The sequence below is a fragment of the Medicago sativa genome, chromosome 7, assembly GCF_051527215.1.
Source record: "Medicago sativa cultivar Bolivia chromosome 7, Bolivia_mono, whole genome shotgun sequence".
NCBI classification, from domain to species: Eukaryota; Viridiplantae; Streptophyta; class Magnoliopsida; order Fabales; family Fabaceae; genus Medicago; species Medicago sativa.
In genome coordinates this window covers 25333108-25353928 of record NC_140755.1, presented here as the reverse complement: position 1 = coordinate 25353928, position 20821 = coordinate 25333108, and the positions used below count along the sequence as shown (strand labels likewise).

The window sequence follows — 20821 nt, the reverse complement described above, 5'->3', positions numbered from 1 at the left end:
AGTCCTTATCTTCAAAAACCTTAAGATTCCTAGCTAGCCAAATAGAATCTGTGATAGCACAAACCAAATTCAGACTTTGTTTATCTGCTACCTGAAGCATATATTTGAGCCACTCAGAAAACTCTAGTTCTGGGCAATGACTAAAATTGATCTGGGGAGGAGAGCTAAACCACACCCTTTTAACTACATCACACCCTTTAAAACTCACTTTTTGGCTTAGAGTTTTTTTTTTTTTTTTTTTTTTTTTTTTTTTTTTTAGGAAAGAGTAAAAGTGAGTTGAATGTTAAGTTATAAGTGATTTGTATGAAAAACGTTGTTTGGATACTTTATGTCAGAATTGCTTTTGAATGCATAATTGACAAAAACGTGTTTTTACATGTGTGTATATATTTGTGGATCAATTTCTAATTATGTTTTAGATAGTTATTTAAATATATGGTACAATTATTTGAAATAATTTTTCTTTACTTATTTTAAAAAAAGTACAAATTTTACCGAAATATTTACCCCAATTTTTAATTCAATTTTTCTTTCATTTCTTCTAAATAATGCATTGTAATGAGAATAATTGTTTTTTCATTGCAGTTAACATTTCAAAACTTTATAATTCTGTAGAATCAAACTATTTAAAGTATGAAATTAACTTAAAAATTTCAATCACATTGTAATGGCACCAAATGATGGAGACATAATAGTGAAAGAAAAGGGCAATTAAGGCGATGATGTTGGAAATGTAGTATGACAAAAACATGTCAGATATACAGAAGCAATCCAGATTTGCCTTAATTAAGTTACTAATAGAGCTAGTCCTAGAATTTCAAGTATTGGTTGGAATTGATAACTCAATGATGGAAAAAGTGTTCATGAACCAATTGCTAACTATGGATAACCTTTATTTTCATTTCGATCATGAATCTGCATATAGCAATATGCCTTGTTGATTATCTAATTTTATCCCATTTTTATTTTGCCTAGGATTAACTCTAGATCTGCTAACAGGGTTGTACATCGAAATTTGGGTGTTAGTACTCGCTGAATCGTGAGCCTAATGAAAGTCTAAGATGTCATTCGTAGCTCTGGAGACAACAACTTCCTCAGGTATGTCTTTTTCTTCAAAAATCATCTGGTTTCTCACATGCGAAATGCTGTAAATAATAGCCAATATTTTGATCGAAATCTCATTAGACATCGCGGCAATGATGTTAATAACCCAGACAAAAAACTCCCTTATGGTTATTCCTTATTCTAATTATTTGCTTGGATGATTGCATATGTCGAGTTAATATAGAGTATATTTAATTTAGTTTTCCTTTATAATTGATAGATAGATAGATAGACAAAGGAAAACTTCCCTTAATTGTATCTTTTTGTAACTTAATAAGTTTTTGTAATGAAAAAAATGATAGGCAGATAATTAAATGCCCTGCAATTTGTCCCAAACATTCTTAGATGCAATGTTTTTTTTTTTACCAATATGGTGTTTAGCAAATATAGGAGTTTGTTGATATCAGAAGTTCTGGTGGTAACTTTCCTTGTTCTTCATTTTGGATGAATTTATATTTGTTCAACCATAAGAAAATGTCATTTATTTGTTTATTTTGTGAGAGAATACATTAAATATAACACACTCATATTCACATCCCCTCAAAAAAAAAAAATACTCATATTCACATATTGATTTTCAATACCATGTCCATTGATTCATTGCGAAAGCAGAACTAATAAAATGAAATAAAACCAACACAACTTACCACATGACCGACACCCAAAACAATCACACATAGTTACCACAAAGATACAAAATGAGTATTGCCAACATGAATTGAAGTGAAACTAAAATACTCCACGAATACAAAATAGAACTCGGACCAGTGCTCCGCACAGGTCACAACGAAGCTTTAAAAATTAACAAAAAATATGAAAACTTGTAATAGACCACTCAACACTAAGGAAAAAGTTTAGATTAAAAGATAGAGTATTACATAAGTCATACAAAGAGATGGACTATAACATTGTTAATTCAAACAAAAGACACAATTTAGGATATATTACGAAAAACTTCTCTATAGACCACATTAGACGTTACATCCGTCTCTTCACCATCATCGTTGGTTACTAATATCTTCAAACCATCTCTTGAAGTCACCCTTGACAATGCCACATACAATTGACCATGAGAAAAGACAGGCGATGGTAAATATACTCCCACATGCTTTAGAGACTGGCCTTGACTTTTATTGATAGTCATCGCGAAAGAAACAGCTATCGGAAATTGCCTTCTTTGAAACTTGAAAGGAATTCTGATATCAGACGGGATTAAAGATAATCTTGGAATAAACACTTTGTCACCTATATTACTGCCGGATATCACCTGTCCTTCAAGCACAAATCTACCCATCCTTGTAATGATCAACCTCGTTCCGTTGCACAATCCCAAACTCTGATCTATATTTCTTAATAACATGACTGGAACTCCTACTTTCAGACGCAACTTATGATTTGGAAGTCCCGAAGCAACAATTGTGTTGAGAAATTCAGGCGTATGAACATCATCCACAATATCGGCACCTGTCTTACTTGTTTCCGGGGTATCATAACTCAAATATATTCTTTCTTCTCTTGGCAACAAATCCAATACATAGTCATTGACTTTTTCAACAATCAGATTTTTTGGAGTTAATATAGCTCTATCTTGGAAGTAGTCCATATTATGCATATCTCCTAACAAATTAGGATAAGTGCTATTAACAATGGAAGCAATAGGATCACCTGAAGTTGTAATCAGTAAATCAGGCGGAATAGTAATTGAGATATCTACCTCGTTGCATTCTCCAACCGTACCATCACCGATACTCAATATCCAATCCGAAAAAAGCTTTCTTTCTTCAATTTCTGATTCAGATGCACCATGGAGAATCCTCATGTTTTTAGTTAGAGTAAGTACCTCACAAAACCTCCAAAGTGGTGAAGAATTAATTGTCGCATGTACAACTTCAGGTCTAGGGGCTCTGGGTACTACAGGCAAAATCTGTCTAAAGTCTCCACCAAATACAACAACCTTGCCACCGAATGGAATATACTTGTTTTGAGGGTCAATTTTTTTAAGAATATCTCTAAACGTTCGATCCACAGCTTCAAAACAATACCTGTGCATCATCGGTGCTTCATCCCAGATTATAAGCTTTGCCTTAGCAATCAAGGTTGTCAGTGGTGAATTTGGTTCAATTGTACAGGTTGAACACTCGTCGATAGTGAAAGGAATGCAAAACCTTGAATGTGCAGTTCTTCCACCTGGTATGAGCAATGCAGCTATTCCACTTGATGCAACAACCAAAACAATTTCACCTTTAGATCTCAATGCAGCGCACATAGCCCTCCAGATAAATGTCTTCCCTGTGCCACCGTAACCGTAAAGAAAGAATAAACCATGCCTACCCTCGTCAACCCTTGCCATTATTCTATCATAAACTGTTCGCTGTTCTGCAGTCATGGTTGACATCATTCTCTTGTGTTCTTCTAACAAAACAGGCCTATTATAATTCATCTCTTCATGTACAATTCTATTTTGCACGTCCGGAACTAAAGAAGGATCGGCTGTTGGCATTGGAGGATATTTAGATAAACTTTTCCCACAACTTTGTAACAACATCTGAATTTTTGCTAGAGCGTATGCTTTCAACTAATCATCACTTAACACCAACTCTGAAAGACATATGCATATAAGACACATGAAATCAAAAATTAAAAGTTGTGGTAGAATTATTAACAAATACATATTAATACAGAATAAAAAATACTTAGCAATATAAAATACTTAAAATCACATAATTTTGTATATCAATCGATATATTTATTTTGCCAAACTGTTATATTCACAACAATACTAATAAATGGTTATCACAGTTAATTAACATAATGATATTAGCATAAGGAAAGCTGACTATAATTGCAGGCTGTGGGGCTTCAAACACAATAGTTAAGCAAAAAAAAGTCATACATTAATCTGGTACAATAATTAGCCGATTTATTAGTTATATTTCATAATCAAATAATAGGACTTGTCTTCAGGAAAAAAACAAAACAAAGTCAATATTAGACGTACACTTAGGTATAATGGCATCCACAAAATTTGGCCTAAATTATAGTTCCCTTGTTAACTAAATAAGAGGCGTTATACAATCCAAATTTAATATATAATCCGTAAAAAAGAAGTTCTAATATGATTGAAATAACATGTCATTTGAGGCAAACAATAGGTATGCATTTCAGTTTTCATAACATAACAGAAGTCTTATTTAATTAGATTTTAACAAATAAAACATCAATTCTGAGATATTTATTCAGATATAAATAATTTGCGTTTATTTTGAAGATGAGCGAATTTAACTTACCAGGGACATTGAGGACTCGTCTCTGTTTATGCAAAATGTCTTCAATTAAATTAGTCGAAGTCCTATTCCAAACATTTTCTGGCCTAGATAGCTGATCAGAACCCATCAACGCTGAAAAAAGTCTGCGCAAATAAGTACCGGTGCCCCATAGACTTGCCTCTATTATGGCGTCAATGAATTCCCTATCATCGTCCAATAGACCCCTCGCAAAGCAAGCATCTTTGAAGCTGTTGTATGTTACATTGTCCACTGTTTTTAAGTCTTTGAAAGATGTAGGACCCTTGACATAATTAAGTAGAGTTCTCAAGTGAAACTTTTCACCTGAACCCGGAGGCGCAAAATGTACTCTTCCAATTGAATAACCAAACTTCCTAGGAGTCCATTCACGATCAGCAGCTTTCCAAACAAATTTCAAAGGAAACTCGTTGTATGTCAAAGTCCTTGCCTCGGGATATTTTTCGTTTGCTTTCATCCATGCTAAAAACTTTGTAGTTTTCCCTTGTGCTTTTTCAATAACCTCTTCAATATTTTCGTGATCTTCATACATAATAGATTGCTCGTTTTCCAAATGATAGTTTAACCTCTCAACCGAAGGTTCTCTGAAATGTATGTCAAATGAATATATTCTCCAGGCAGCCTCGCACGCAGACAAATAGCGACAATCATAGTACATTTTTATCTCATCAAAACATGTAGTTGTGCCATCTGCCTTTCCACCACCATAAAAATTTGCAGTGATGCGGTCATTACCTTTGTTTACATACTTAAAAAGGTATTTGATAGACCTAGTTTGGTTGCACCATTCGACGTTGATATGTGCATTGTACTTTAATAACAATACTTTGTTATAAGGCACAACAAACCTGTTATCAGCAAAACTTTCACCTTTTTTAACAGATACACCATTATCCCTCCGTCTATAAACTGGAAATCCATCTTGATCAATCACTGTATGCTCTACAAACTTCTTTGGAAAGTGTTTCGTACACTTTTTTTTTCTTATCCATGCACGGAGAACCCTCGTTTTGTGGACCACATGGACCATGAATCATTAATGAAGTAACTATATTGTATAACTCAGGCTCGATGTCTTTGTCTGGAATTTCAGCAGATATAATTTTGTCTATCTGTTCAGCTTTAACGCATCGATACTTTGATTTAAGGAAAACCAAAATGTGTGCATGTGGTAATCCACGCTTCTGAAATTCAATGGTGTATATCACTGCAGAATTTAAAAAATTTATAAATGACCATGACATTAATACAATATACGAAATGATTAAATGGTGATTGCAAAAAATAATTATACAGTTAATGTTCACTGAAAAAAGATACTTACTTGCTTTGACTTCGCCGAATATTTCGCCCTTCTTTATCTCTTTTATTAAATGATCCAGCTTGAGCTTGAGCTTGAAAATTCTACATGACAGATCCGGTCTATCTACTGGACTAATGTTATGCAACTTTAGAAAATCAACTATCTCGGGCCATTTATGATTGCATGTAAACGTTATAAATAAATCCGGGTACCCAAGATATCCACATATAGCCATTGCATCCTGGTAATTCCGAATCATATACCGCGGACCACCGACAAATGTTGACGGTAAGACTATTCTTTTACCCGTACAACTCGGATCAGTCTCCCCTCTCAACACTGCTTCAGTCAGACCTTTATACATATGAGACCTTAGTTCTTTCTGATGATCCCTTGCCCATCTTAACCTAGCATACTCGATCATACTGTATGAGTCACATAAAAATTGATGAAGTAGGCGCCTTGAAAACACAATCGTCGAGCAATCTCTCTCGCGTTGTTGAATTCTATAAGCTATCCATTCTTTAAGTGTAACAAAGAGTCTCTTGATAGCAGCTTTTCTGTCACTTATTTGGTATTCTATGTCTTTCCTATAGCCATCCTCCCCTAATGGGAATAATAATGGATATTGCAATGGAAAATAGGAAGGTTCAACAATAGATATCCGCTTCAAAAACCCAGTCCGCTCTTCAACAGCAATGTCTCGATCAAAATCTGATGAGTCGAAATCACCTACTATCAAAGCTGCTACTTCAGAGGCTGTTGGCATATTGTATGTCCTACCATCACGGTTTCTCTTGCCCAATATTCTCAACTTGACTGTAGGGTGGTTGTTCTCATTTAATTTATCCCTTGCTGTTCTATAAGTCTTTACGTATGAATTACAGACATCAAGTGACTGCCTCAACTCTTCCACTATTGATGATCTGATTGAATTACGATCGTCTACCATTCTACAATAAAAACTCAACCAGTATAAGCATATATAAGTTTAAACAAACTTATAATTCAATATAAACATATCGCACAAACCACTATAAACTAAATTGCAAAAAGAGTATGCAAAAAATACCACTCACCCGACAGATGCCATCCTGTTCTTTATTTCATTGTCCGTGTCATAGATGTATAATTGAGCAAACTTTGGTTGGTTTCCTGGTTGCGGCAGCAAACTCCCACCTGATGATAATTCTCACCATTCAACACAAACGTTGGTGGAGCACCTCCTTTGTTCATGGATGAGTCAATATTAGCACCCATTGATGTGAAGGCAAACATACTGTTAAATGAACGGATATTTTCCATAAAAAACTTGCTTCTTCGATCATTCTTGTAATACAAATCTTTCAAAATTTCCGGCAAGGGAGGATATGCAATCTTAACCGTCCCTTGTTTACAACACATAGAAAAATCTGGTACAATCGGGGTTCTATCCTTTTCAGTCCTTTCATCATACCACATTTTTGCTCCACACTTAATGCATTCACAATCAGGCATGCCAAAGTTCACATAATCTATACGCGTATCTGTTGAAGAGGACGTTAATGTAAGTCCATAATTATACGATAGTGTATATTAATTGATGTGCAAAATTAGTTAGGTGATTGACTGTGTACACCGGTGGAAACAAATAAGTGATGAAAGAAAAATACCTGAATGAGTACCGATCATTCCATTTGAACACACATCATCAGGTACATGATACACTGTGACTTCTTCATCATCAATAGGCGTATAAAATTCTGTAAAACAAAGCAAAAATAATTTAAAAGAGGTATAATGAAATAGAAATTATACAAATGAAAAATTTAAAATGGAAGTTAAAAAACAGTCCTATAGCCTTTCTTGTACAATTATGTCAACTAAATTAAGCATCATTTTTACCAAAACCTTGAATACTATAAGTTATAAACAATAACATGTACTTTTTTATATACCATAGTTTGAACAATTAACAGACTTACCTGTATTTAGCGGTATATCAGTATCCTCTTGATTTTCAAGGCAGTTCACTACTATATCCTCATTAGAAACACATGCAGTCCCACCTTCATCTATATTTGAGTTGTTGACAAAAAAAATGAATTCTTTATATTAAGAATAGCTTGATTGATCAACTGCATCAATGTACAATGCGCAAGAAAATAATAGTTAACTAAACTCCTAGTAGTGAACTATGCAAATATAAAGTTTAATAATCTGAAAATAAGAGACAAAGTGTGTTGCCGTGTATAATTTACTAAATAGAAACGATTAGGTGACGTATGAAAACAAAGCTAATAACATTAGACCTATTTACCATAACGATTGATTTAATCGCCAAAATCCGCCACAAATATGTTAGGCAACATGATAGCACACCAAAAAGAAACATTTAAAATAGTATACGAAACAATCATAGTGCATAGATACATTGATGATTCTGCCACGTTTAAAACCGTAAGACAATACCATGATATGCGTAATTAACTAACCTGGACTTTTCATTATTGCAGAATCATCAATGTTCTCGTCACAGTTAAAGTTCTCTCCTACTTTTGTGCTGGTAGTGCGCAGCTTCTTATTACTTATAAAATGTTTACCAGGTGCAAGTCGTTTAAGTTCTTCCATGACATTACTGCCGCGTTTGGGCACTGAAAAATCTGTTTATAATCAGAACACTTTTTAACGTGTAAAGAAGTAGGCACTTTTTGATGTGTAAAAAAGTAGGTAAAACAGCTGAAATTGAAAGCTATACTTACTGTTTGCGTGAGTTGCCATAGGAAAGCAATCTACTGTAATGCTGCGTTTTTCTTGAGCTTGTATATGACCGTCATATTCAGATTGCGCATCTAGTTTTAAGTGAATTGATAACAAATTTCGGATTTAAGTGAATTGATAACAAATTTCGGATATGGCCAAAATTATAGCAAAACAAATTTCGGATTTAAGTAAATTGATAACAAATTTCGGATATGGCCAAAATTATAGCAAAACAAATTTCGGATTTAAGTGAATTGATAACAAATTTCAGATATGGCCAAAATTATAGCAAACTTGACAACTAAAATTTTAGTTTGTTGGAACCTACACCGTTAAACCTCTTGTTATCTTTGAAATTTATCAGCCATTTTGCAAGCCTAATACGTAGGAAAAGATATGAGCATGAAGACTATATAAGCCTTAAAAAGTGGACTATTTGAGAAAACTATATTATCAATAATTAATGATGGCAAACTCCAGTGAGGTTTTCCAATATGTCCCAAAGACAATGTGCACGTAAAAATTGCATACAACAATAACAATGAAGTCTTATCACACTAAGTGGAACACATGAAAATTTTATATTGAGAATATTTTATACTTTATTTACAAAAACTAAAATCATCAAATGATGAAAGTAGCAAACTTGCATCCATTCTCTCCTGGTCTTCAAATTCATGTTCCCTCAATACTACATTTGATAGAAAGAAACGTGCTAATTCTTTATCACGATCTTTGTAGGATCTATTAAATTTTGTTAAACACTAATCATAGTGAACTTCAAAATTCAAAAATTATTACTTTTTTACTAAAATGAAAGTTAGAACAAAATAATGTAAGCTTTTTTTTGACACAAAAATAGTATAAGCTAGAACTTCAATTCATGTATAATTGAGGAAGGAAAATAATCTGGTTCTAAACTTGGTGGTATTCAAACAGTGCACGGTCTCAATCTCAACTACGATTTTGCTATTCTACGTGTGACAAAAAATCAAGATTAGGATAAGGAAACAATAGTTTTTATAAACAAAATGACACCAAAATCGAACTACAGTAGCCATAAATATGACAATAAAAAATAGTTGTGAAGCAAAGAACACAGTATAATATTAAAATTGATTGTAGTCAAACAACATAAAGTAAACTCACCTACTTTGATCAGATCTCTAATGAAAATATGGAAACATATAAAATCAAAAATTAAAACTCCATTTTTAAAATTCAGTCAGTTGTCCATAGTACCGCATTTACTTTTATTTAGCTGTGTCATTTAGCTCTGTCTCTCGCCCTCTACGTGTGTTGTGTATCATGATTTTAATGTCATGAATAAGCTTATTTTTCTAAATGTTTCACACTATGCACAGGTTCAACGTACATGTGGTTGTTCAGAAACAATATCAAGAAACTATATTAATTATTATTTAGTCTCTATGCTGATAATATCAAGAAACTGAAGCATCGAATGTTTGATTCAACAACGGAAAATAATAAGTCTTCAGAAACAATCATACCAGGGAGAGTCTAAAATTAAAAGACAAAATATCAAGTCAAGACCAACAATGGTCGAAAAACACAAAGGATTAAAACATATATGAATCAGAACTATATCTCCATCAATCACTTTTCCTCTTGTTCAATTTTCACACGGACCAATTTATTCGGTTTGGTGATAGAAGCCGATCCACTCTCTAGCTCGACAACATCAGCACCATCTCCACCATCAGAACCCCTCTTCACACCCCTTTTGTTATTTGGAGTTGCAACCATCTCACCATTGCTACATGAATCCTCACATTCAATTCCTTCCTATTTTACCGACAACAAATAAAATCAATCATACGACAGAGATGGACAAATCTCATAATAAAACGATAAAAACGTCAAAAAACGACGACACACTTACATTTGGATCAACATTCTTTGCAGATAAATCATCTTGACCAACTATAACATCATCCTCAACATAAACCTATTGCAGACACAACCATAAACATAGGAGCCATTAGATTATGTACTTTTGTGCATATATACCCAATAAAAAAATTGGTAAAGCTAATGTTGAAATAAAGTACAACCTTCAGTTTATGCTTCTCTACAAATTGTTGAATAATGTTATCATCAGAAGTGACCTTCTTCACTGTATAGTTCCTCCACCCATAGTTGACGTTACCTCTGCTGACTTCCACCTTGAAAAGCATCTGCTTGTCCAACAACACGTCAAGATCAGCTGGGTACTCTCTTGAACCATTTTCCTGCGTTAATAATGTATAATAATTGGTCATTAGTCGTTGTAATTTGTGATTTCTTGAAAATGGGATCACCAGGATTAGAGTCGAATAAAACAACCACAAAATATAATTTGAAAAGGTCATATAGACTACGATGGGGCATAAAATATATCAATTAATTTTCATCAGACTTATATGCTGAATCTGAATATGAAATAGTGACTTAATGGAAGTAATTAACTAATGTGAAATATTCCATTCAACTAAAACTACAAATACGATGTGCAATAGTATATACCTCAATCAAATCATTGACAGTCCGACCAATAAACTGGGACACAATTTTGTCAAACAATACAAAGGTGGTTGATCCAGTTTCATCCATAACAACCACATGTACCTTGAACCTGTGCATAGTGTGAAACATAAAAAAAATCCATCAGCTGTTCATGAAAATATATCAACTATTCCGACAACAGGACCAATATCCTACCTAAGCACATCACACTTGCATTCAGTGCATCTCTTGCAACTTAGCTTCCCATCGACAACAGTCGCCAATGAAGCACATTGGGTGCATGATCTGAAATACCATTTCGCTCCAGATTCAATTTCACATACGGTTGCAAGCACTGATCCAAGACACGCCTGCAAATAATTAACATTGCGTTACATGACAACGATCCCACACAGTTAATACAAATAACATTTTAAATATCTAAATTATCATTATACACACGATCCTTGCCTCGGTTGAATCTACCAGATCCTCGATTGTCATCCTTTTAGTGTTTAGCAAATCATCAGTCAATGGGATGCTATTGTGGCCTGACATTTGAATGACACCATGCGCAATTGACCCAGCTGCATTTCCCATACTATAGAAGAAGGCAACAAAAATAGCTAGGTCACATTAACTATAAAAAAACAGCACAAAGAGTCAACACTTGTTCACACAAAATGACTAATTTAAAGATACTACCTTGTTTTATAGGCACTAAACTCCGGATAATTGCCGTTGATTACAACTTTTGTTCCGAAAAATGAGCTTGATACTCCCATTGCCCCTGACACATAATTGATATTAATTTAAGTCCTAAACAAACAGTTCAAATACAAAACTATAAGAAAGGATGCATCAACATACCCATATACTTCCTCTGTTTGCAGAATTGCATAATTAGTATTACAGGAGATCTTGCGTCATGGGAATCAAAGAAACTAACAATTTGATCAGCAAATTCACCCCATAGCGAACAATGTATTCTATGTTGTCTGAAATAACAAAAAATTAGATATCTCATCATAATGGCCGATCGCAACAATAACGTAGATTACGAACTGATTGTTATAAATTATATAACTAAGGAAACCATACTCCAAGTCCTCTAGTGTCAAGTCAACGACCCTGCTCTTCCTCCCATTTTTTTCAGTTTCCCTTAGGGAGGACCTCTCCGTCACATGACCTATCACATCTGCAATACGACATCAAAACATTATAACGACACAAAGTGGTTAATGGGGTCAGATATAAATGGAAATGACATGAGTGCATTACCAACTGTCTAATCTTCTACTGTCGACTCCAAAATAGATGCAAAAGATACAAAACCAAAGCTGTTGAGCGGTATTTTGTCCGCATTAGTTATTCTTTTAAATTTCGATGCTTGTGTCATGCTGACCTTGTACTTGTGTGATGTAATCTTAAAAGGTCCCTCATTGAATCCAACCATCACATTTTTTATCTCATAGACCTGCCCCTCTTCAACCTTTGACTTAATATCATTCACGAAAGCTTTTTTGACAGTCGCGTGAATCTTGTCGGCCTATCAAATATGCATAAAACAACATTAGATAAACTATGCAGATAGTTATAAAATTACAGCATTAAGAGATATAAAAAAGTGGATGCTTAAAAAAACTGAAGCAGAGATAAACAAAATGCGATTATGGCTTAAATTCAAAAATTGATACCTCCTAACATTGATAATTCCAAAAAAATAATAGAGATGCATCATGCCATAAATAAACAAACAGACGTGGAGCACATCAAACTTCATAATACAAAAACCACAAAATTATGTGCGAAATAGATATATAACTTATAACAACCTACATGTTTTTGCGCATGAACACAATGTAGAGTGACGAATGAATAATTGCATACCTTTTCATCCACCAGAAGCAGATTCATACAACTGATCTCATCTGGCTGATCTTTTTCATGAATGCACCAAATATGTGCGACTCTTGTCTTTAGTTTCAGGTCCTTCCTCCCTCCAGATACTGCGGAAATTGGAGTGCAAAAAGCAGCCATAACACCTTGCACATCAACATGAGCAATAAATTAAGAGTGATACATCAACTATATGTGCTACATAAAGACAATATAATAATACAAAATTTGTAGTCAAAATTCATAGTGAGCTACTGAAGACAACTGATAGGATGAGAAGAACAAAAAAGCAACATAGGCAAGGTCTCTTCAGAAGTTAAAAACCAAATAAGAGCTTGCTATATATTTCAAAACTGTAATTCCCTAATACAACTATTAACTCGACGATATTACACTTAACATGACAATATTAAAGGATGTTTGAAATCTCATAAATAAAAAGGATGTAAATCTACACTAACAACCTCTCCTAACACAAATAGGGCTGTGCCAATTTGATATTACGGTCCATATTATACAGTAGGTTTATTATGCAACGATATGAAAGGGATGAAATACCTTGGATTAATTCGATGAGAGGATTTATATTCTCGATTCGATGAGAGGACTTATATTCTCGAGAGCACTTGAGTTGCAGCAAATACGTTTTTGTTAGTGAATATAAGTTGGTAACTTAAATAGGGCTGTGACGTAACAAACATTATACGATAAGTGACCATCAATTTTGGATCATTAGTTTTTCATTTTAATTAGCTAAGTTTCCCTATTTTTTGTTACTTGTTGTTAGATGAATTTTTTGTTACTTGTTGTTAGATGAATGAAGCATTGTGGCTGTGCCGTAACAAACATTAAAGGATAAGTGACCATCAATTTTGGATCGTTAGTTTTTCATTTTAATTAGCTTAAGTTTCCTTATTTTTTGTTACTTGTTGTTAGATGAATGAAGCATTGTCTAAAGGGCTATGCCGTAACAAACATTAAAGGATAAGTGACCATCAATTTTGGATCGTTAGTTTTTCATTTTAATTAGCTAAGTTTCCTTATTTTTTTGTTACTTGTTGTTAGATGAATAAAGCATTATCTGGAGGGGTGTGCCGTAACAAACATTATACGATAAGTGACCGTCAATTTTGGATCGTTAGTTTTTCATTTAATTTAATTAGCTAAGTTTCCTTATTTTTTCATTTAGTTTGTGAACCGATTTGTTATATCTTTGTTTTTTTTTGTTAAGCGTTATAGCTTAATAAAAACAAAATTTCGTTATTTTTTTCATTTAGTTTGTGAACCGATTTATTATATTTTTGTTTTTTTGTCAAGTGTTATAGCTTAATAAAAACAAAAAATAGATGAGGGAAGGTGTGTATAGTCCAACAAAATAGGAAAATTAGTGGAAAACAAACTAAGTTATTAAGAAGAAAAGAAAAACAAAATACCTAGCAGTTTATGAACCGATTTGTTTGTTTAGCTTTTTTTTTTTGGTCAAGTGTTATTGCCTTTTTAAGAATTAAAAAAATCAGTTTTAACTTTTACGAGTGTGCATCCAATTGTTACAATTTGCAACAAATATTAGAATCTAAACAAATTGCAAGATAAAAAATAGGGACTCTTGCTAGTGGTGTGATTATTCAAACACCTACTTTCTAATGTCAAATTTCAAGGAATACCAAAATAGGAATAACAAAACACACAAAATAAAATCGTAACTTCAATTGCCCACAACACCAGCATTCAATCCTTAATTGTTATGCACCATTTATTTAGCATAATATATAACACTAAACTTTGCAACCTTAAAATCAGAATAGTAAACTTTACACGATTTAATTGGTGCCGAAAACACTAAACCAAAACAATGAAGTATCAATCCTTAATTGGTGCTGAAATCACTAAACCAAAAAAACTAAATTAAATGAAAGCAAATAAATGACCACTACATTAAAGAAAACTCCATCATGCTTGAACAACTTGTTTATGCATCACAGTAACGTAAATAGTGTGGTTGCCTCCAGCCAATGGGCCACCAATCCTCAACATCACACCTTCATGAATGTTGCGAGCTTGAACAAAACGCTTCCATCCGCCACCTATCTTGATGTGTTCATAAGGAATAGAGCCATAAGTCATCACACATTCCCAAATGTTCCCACAATCATCAACCATGTTAACTGTTGTGGAAGCTTTGTGAAATATCTGCTCACATCGTCCCTCATACCTCAGCTTCTACATGAGTAAAAAACATTTAATAGATCACTCATTAGAATATGAAAAAAAAAATCAGAATTGAATCAAAATTAACAAAAAACATATGTATATTCATACCAAAAACCCCTTGTTCACATCATTTTCAGTCAACTTTTTCACAAAATCAATTTGAAGATTGGTCAAATTGTGGCAATAAGATAGAGCATAGGTAACGGGGGGGAGATCGTTGTCAAAAACTGGATTGACATCAGACATATCAATCACAAAACGCATGGGAGGATCAAAATAAGGACACCTAATAACCTTCCCAAACCGGTCTTTTATAACCATTTCGAACCGACCTGAAGCAACAAACACCAAATTCACCCATGCACCTAATCCTAGCCCATAAAATTCACCAATTGCCTTCCATCCTTTGGTGAGAAAAAAAGAACCAGAAATCCTATCAACCAAAACATGAAACTTATTGTTCTTTCCGTCGACCAGGTTGACCAACCGATTAATTTTGTCTCCGAAATCAGCTGCAAACATGTTTGGTAACTTGACAGCACCCTAAAATAAAACAGAAACGACAACTTAGAAAGGAAAACGACAACTTAACATGTTTTGTGCCCTAAAAAATAAAATATTAGGAAGAAGTTAGGAAGACAGCACCCTAAATCCACTATATTTTCATTTTATAGAAAACATAGTTCAACTGTCCTTAGATTTTTTTTAGTTCAATTGTTGTCAAGCGAAAATTTTATTTTTTCTTTTAATTTACGGCTTGTAGACCATAATGGTTGCTTAGTGGTTCATATTTGAGGTTCACTACATCATGCTCTAAATATCATGTGCTCTAAATATCAAGTGCAAGTTATAACACTTATGCAACATCTAAAGCAGGAAGAATATAATCTTTGCATAAAACACAAACACGCAATGGTCAAAACATATTTGAGGATTACTACATCAGGATCTAAAATTTCTACGCACTAAGAAGTTAGGAAGACAGCACACTAAAATTGTTAACTATAATAATTGAGAGAAGCAAATTTATATTAAACAATGGAAAACAAAAAAAGAGGAAGAAGTTAGGAAGGAAAACGACAAATTACATCTTCTGTGTCGTACTCAACTATGTATGTTCTGTACTTCAATTGAAGTTTGGTGATAGTCTCGTCCATCTCAGTAACAGGATGAGTCATCAAAGGACCTACCAAATCAATGGAAAAGAACATGTTACAAAAAGTATGACAATTGTATAATTCAAAAAACACTAATAATAACAATCCAAAAAATGGAAGAAAAAAAATTCAGAATTGAATCAAAGTTACCGGTTAAGGAGTAGTATGAGAGGAAAGTTGTAAGGTCACGTCGTTCCATTTGCAAACCTCTAAATATCAAAATATATGATTTTTGTGTTGTGTGTGAAATTTACCACGGTTTAGGGTTTATTTTTATTGAGAGAAACAGGTTTAGGGCTTCGTATATATAACCAAAATATTTGCTTCATAAAAAAAAAGGCAAGAGGATAACAATAAAATTTGTGCGATGCATTTTTTTAGATGGAATTTGTTATGTTAAATTGCAATCGTAAAAGCGTAGAAAATATTTGTTTCAAAAAAAAAAGGACGATACGAATGAAATTTGTTAGGTTAATTTTTTTTTTTTTTGAAAGGGAAATTTGTTAGGTTAATTAATAAATAAGGATTCGGATGGCCAAAACTATAGGAAAACAAATTTCGGATTTAAGTGAATTGATAACAAACTTCGGATATGACCAAAATTATAATTAGAGATAAATATGAAATAGTTGTTTCGGAAAATAGAAGAGATAAATACGAAATAGTTGTTTCGGAAAATAGAAGAGATAAATATAATATGATCAATGGCTAAAATTGAATGGCGCCTAAATGCGCAAGATCCAATGGCTTAGAAAAGTGGATGAAAAAATGGGGGGAAAAAATTAGGTTTAGGGTTAGCTTTACGGATTAAGCATTTACCACGGTTTAGGGTTTATTTTTATCGAGAGAAACAGGTTTAAGGCTTCGTATATATAACCAAAATATTTGCTTCATAAAAAAAAGGTGAGGATAAGAATAAAATTTGTGCGATGCATTTTTTTAGATGGAATTTGTTGGCAAAAGTTATGGTGCATAAGCCATAACTTATGCATCATACATAAGTACTTGTCAACCATCAGATCATGCTTAATCTAACGGTTCACAGCTCACATCTCACACCCACACTTTGATTGCAAAAAATCATTCTTGCTCGCACGCGTTTTCGCAATCAACTGCTCCGAAGTTACCTTGCTTGCCCTGACCCTTGCTCCGACGTCGTTTTCCGGCTAGGTCACGGCGACTCAATTGCTCCGACTTGATTCCTCCGACGTTGCTCTCTTGCTCGCGCTGGAACTTGCTCCGACATGGTTTTCCGGCTAGGTCACGGCGTGACTCAACTGCTCCGACGTTCCTCCGACTCAACTGCTCCGACGTTCCTCCGACTCAATTGCTCTGATTTCACCGGCATTCACCCTTGCTCGCCGCTCCGGTTAGCTTTCAATTATATATTTATTGCGTTCATCTTCTATTATGAAATTGATTCTGGTGGTTTTGAATTAATTCTGAGATGTTTTGGTTGCTTACAGAATTGATTCTTACGCACAAATTTGTAGCTTTTGATTTTTATGCACAAATTTATAGTTCAACTCACTTTTAACCAGAATCAATTCACTCAAAATCAATTTTTGTCACCCAAGAACCAAACATACCTATGTGAGAGAATTATGGATTGTAGCATTGAAAACACTTGAATTGACCAGTCTTTAGTATAAGCACTTTAGCATTGTAGTGTATTGAAAACACTTGAATTGACTCAATTACCTTTATAATTAAAATCAATGGAGGAGTGCCTCATCGCTGTCATCATCATAAGGATAACGTTATTAATTTGTTCAGTTATTGTTGTACAAACATAAGTAATGAGAATAAGTTGATTGAACTATTGTTCATGTGTTTCAGGATTTTTGCTACTATGCCAATACAATCTCTTTGGTTTACCTTCTTTTTTATCCAAAGAATGAGAAGTTTTTTTTGGTCTGCTTTTCATTTGCTGAGGTGAGCATTTTATCCTTAGTAATTTGACATCCTAGCACAAGAATGGTTCATTGGTCGAATGTGTGATTTATTTAAGTGCGGTTTTAGGGTCCATTAGCATGGGCATTGATTGTTTGGCGTTGCAGTTTGGTGTTCAGTTCGCTTGACAAAATCGTTAGTGTTCTTATCCATCTTTTACCAGGTATGTTCTACCTACAATTTTTAATATTCATTTTTTCAACAAGATAATAACCTTTTGCAAAATCATTGGCTTCTACTATGGTCTTTGTAGAATACGCATTTGATTCAATATTGGACATATCTGTGAAACAAAAGCATATAATATCTCTGATGGAATGTATTTTACTTGCTGTGTTCAAGTTCTACTATCATGATTTTCGTGGTATCTAGCATTGGCCTTAGCTTAGTCCATTAATTTTTGTTCACATAGATATAGATATTTGTTATCCCACGAAGGTAGCTTGGTTGGTGAGTTAAGCGACACCAAATAATTTTTAAGAAGGAGGTCCAGGGTCCAAACCCTGGAAACTAATATATAAATCTACTAACATTTTTCTACATAAACAAAAGTAACATTACTATTCAAGAGATTCATGCTAGACAAGGAGACCTTAAGTTTAGTAGTAAATGTCCGTATACGTGATCAACTTTGAAAATTGTTCACTGATGACAAAAATAAGCTTTCTTGATCATAAGTTTTGAAGCTGGAAAATTTTGTAGATGTGTGCTTTATTCTATTTGTGTAGATCTCACAATTCGCACTTAAAAGTTTATAAGGACCTTCTGTGTGTTTATGTGTAACATTATACTCTGTTATTTTCTTCTATTTATGCTGGTCAATAGAGCTGCAATTTTGCTGCCCCACAAAAAACATCACCAATACACTGGTAGTTTTCATTTCTTTGATGTTGATTTCAACCATGGTAGTAGTCATGGTTGTCATTGTCAAACTCTTGAGTTTGCGGTGGTCACGAAAATGACTAAACACACATGTAAACTCTCTTTTTGATACAAAATTACATGCTCGAGTAAACTCTGATAACATGGTAAATTCTCGATTTTACTAGCAAATTTACAATTTTACATTGGTTTGGCCTTAAAATGGAAAATTTTGATCAATGTTATTCAGTATCTGGTTTAGTTATTTACGTGTTGCAATATATTTGGTATCTGGTTTGGCCTACTACTAGTTGTTGAACCAAATCCTATTGGATGTTTTCTTTTCTTCATCTCTACACCCTTGCATTACTACTTATCTGTCAGATGTAAAACCATTTAGGGGTCTTAACAATATTGTATTAACTCCCCATGTTTCATGTTGTACAATTAGTATAAAAGTGATTTTTGTATTTGTTTATATGACGAGCTGTAACTTCTACCTAAGCATGACAATATTTGATAGATGTTACCATTGGAATGGATTTGTGATAGACATGTCATTGTCACCTTTACGTTACTTTATGCATCCATTTATAATATTCATCATACCTTAATGGATTTTTTTCTCCAGGATTGGTTTTCTTTACTATTCGATGGTGGAATCCTGAGACCTTAGAAGCTATACGACCAGAGGGAGCTGCCGCAAGAGTTACATGGCCTTATATCGAAGATAAATCCTATCTATGTACATGGCTGTTTCTGGTTCCCTTAGTAGTTTACACCTTGTGGCAGGTTCTATACTACCTTACTGTCAATTTCTTACGCCGACAACGGTTTTTAAGAGATCCTGAAGTCATGACTTCCTATAGGTAATCATCTCTTCTCATTCGGTTTAGCCAGTTATGTTTGCTTTAGACCAATAGAGTTTCAAAAGGTGGTCCACAATCGTGATTGGAACCACACTAGCTGTAGTTGGCCGCTTTTCTCTACAATATCAAGGGTCACAATGTACTTGACTATTATTTATCATTGCTTCAAGTGGCACTAGCGATCGTTTTGCAACTGTCGTCCCTTGAGGTTATAAGATCAAGCTCTTACAACTGAGCTGAACTCATGGACACCTGACTATTATTTAAAACCTTCCTTCAGACTGTTTTTGTACAGTATGTGTTTTAGAGTGGTAGAGCATTCTTTGACGCTAAACATTTTATTAATCTTACATTTTTTAGGGAACTGTCTAAAAAAGCTCAGAAAGCAAATAACATGTGGTGGCGCTTAAGTGGCTTGCTCGGGGATCAAAACCGCTTGTTAATGTTCATTCTTCTTCAAGGAATGTTTACGGTGGCAACGATGGCGCTGACTGTTCCGATATTCTTGTCCTATAAATTGTCTGTGGTTTTCCAAATACTGAAGGATTCTGCATCAGTGTGGAATGGATCAAGCTTTCTGTTAGAGGTTATGCCTAGGTAGGTTATTCTCAAGGAGAAAAAGAAATCAGAGATGCAAATTGTTCCAATACTAAATGATCAATCATAGATGATGATAAAGTTAAAATGATAGGAAGTTCAACAAATCTGTTGTGATAGATATCTCCGAGTCCCAACATGGATTAATTTCCATAGTATGACCGAACTAATCATACTTGTTGTGAAGCACTTGTTATTGGAAATTATAACATTCACATTCTTTGTTGTTACGTATTCATGATTATATGTTGTTACAAAACCATTAGGCAGTTAGTTTGGTTTCGCATAGAACACTAGCAAAACCAACCATGCTTATGG

General features: G+C 33.9%; 1 protein-coding gene and 1 pseudogene across 2 annotated transcripts; one reads left to right on the top strand and one right to left on the bottom strand.

The window, feature by feature from the left end:
- Nucleotides 1-1933: 1933 nt before the first annotated feature.
- Nucleotides 1934-16833, bottom strand: LOC146905139 (uncharacterized; annotated as a pseudogene). Its single transcript, XR_015018803.1, has 5 exons — nt 16155-16833; nt 15175-15609; nt 14893-15075; nt 6782-7020; nt 1934-5800 (listed from the first exon to the last, which is right to left on the bottom strand). The product of XR_015018803.1 is annotated as an uncharacterized LOC146905139 (transcript).
- Nucleotides 16834-17941: 1108 nt separating this feature from the next.
- Nucleotides 17942-20507, top strand: LOC146905138 (glycerophosphocholine acyltransferase 1-like). Its single transcript, XM_085728449.1, has 5 exons — nt 17942-17962; nt 18063-18158; nt 18246-18339; nt 19669-19906; nt 20267-20507. The coding sequence occupies exons 1-5, from the start codon at nt 17942-17944 to the stop codon at nt 20505-20507; spliced, it is 690 nt and encodes a 229-aa protein (XP_085584575.1).
- Nucleotides 20508-20821: the final 314 nt, after the last annotated feature.

What these genes read in the sequence shown, in the direction of transcription:
- LOC146905138 (XM_085728449.1), top strand. Translation starts at nt 17,942, where the DNA reads ATGGAGGAGTGCCTCATCGCT. An exon ending in TGGAGGAGTGCCTCATCGCT is followed by an intron (nt 17,963 to 18,062) that starts GTCATCATCATA and finishes CATGTGTTTCAG; the next exon opens with GATTTTTGCTACTATGCCAA. An exon ending in GAAGTCATGACTTCCTATAG is followed by an intron (nt 19,907 to 20,266) that starts GTAATCATCTCT and finishes TACATTTTTTAG; the next exon opens with GGAACTGTCTAAAAAAGCTC.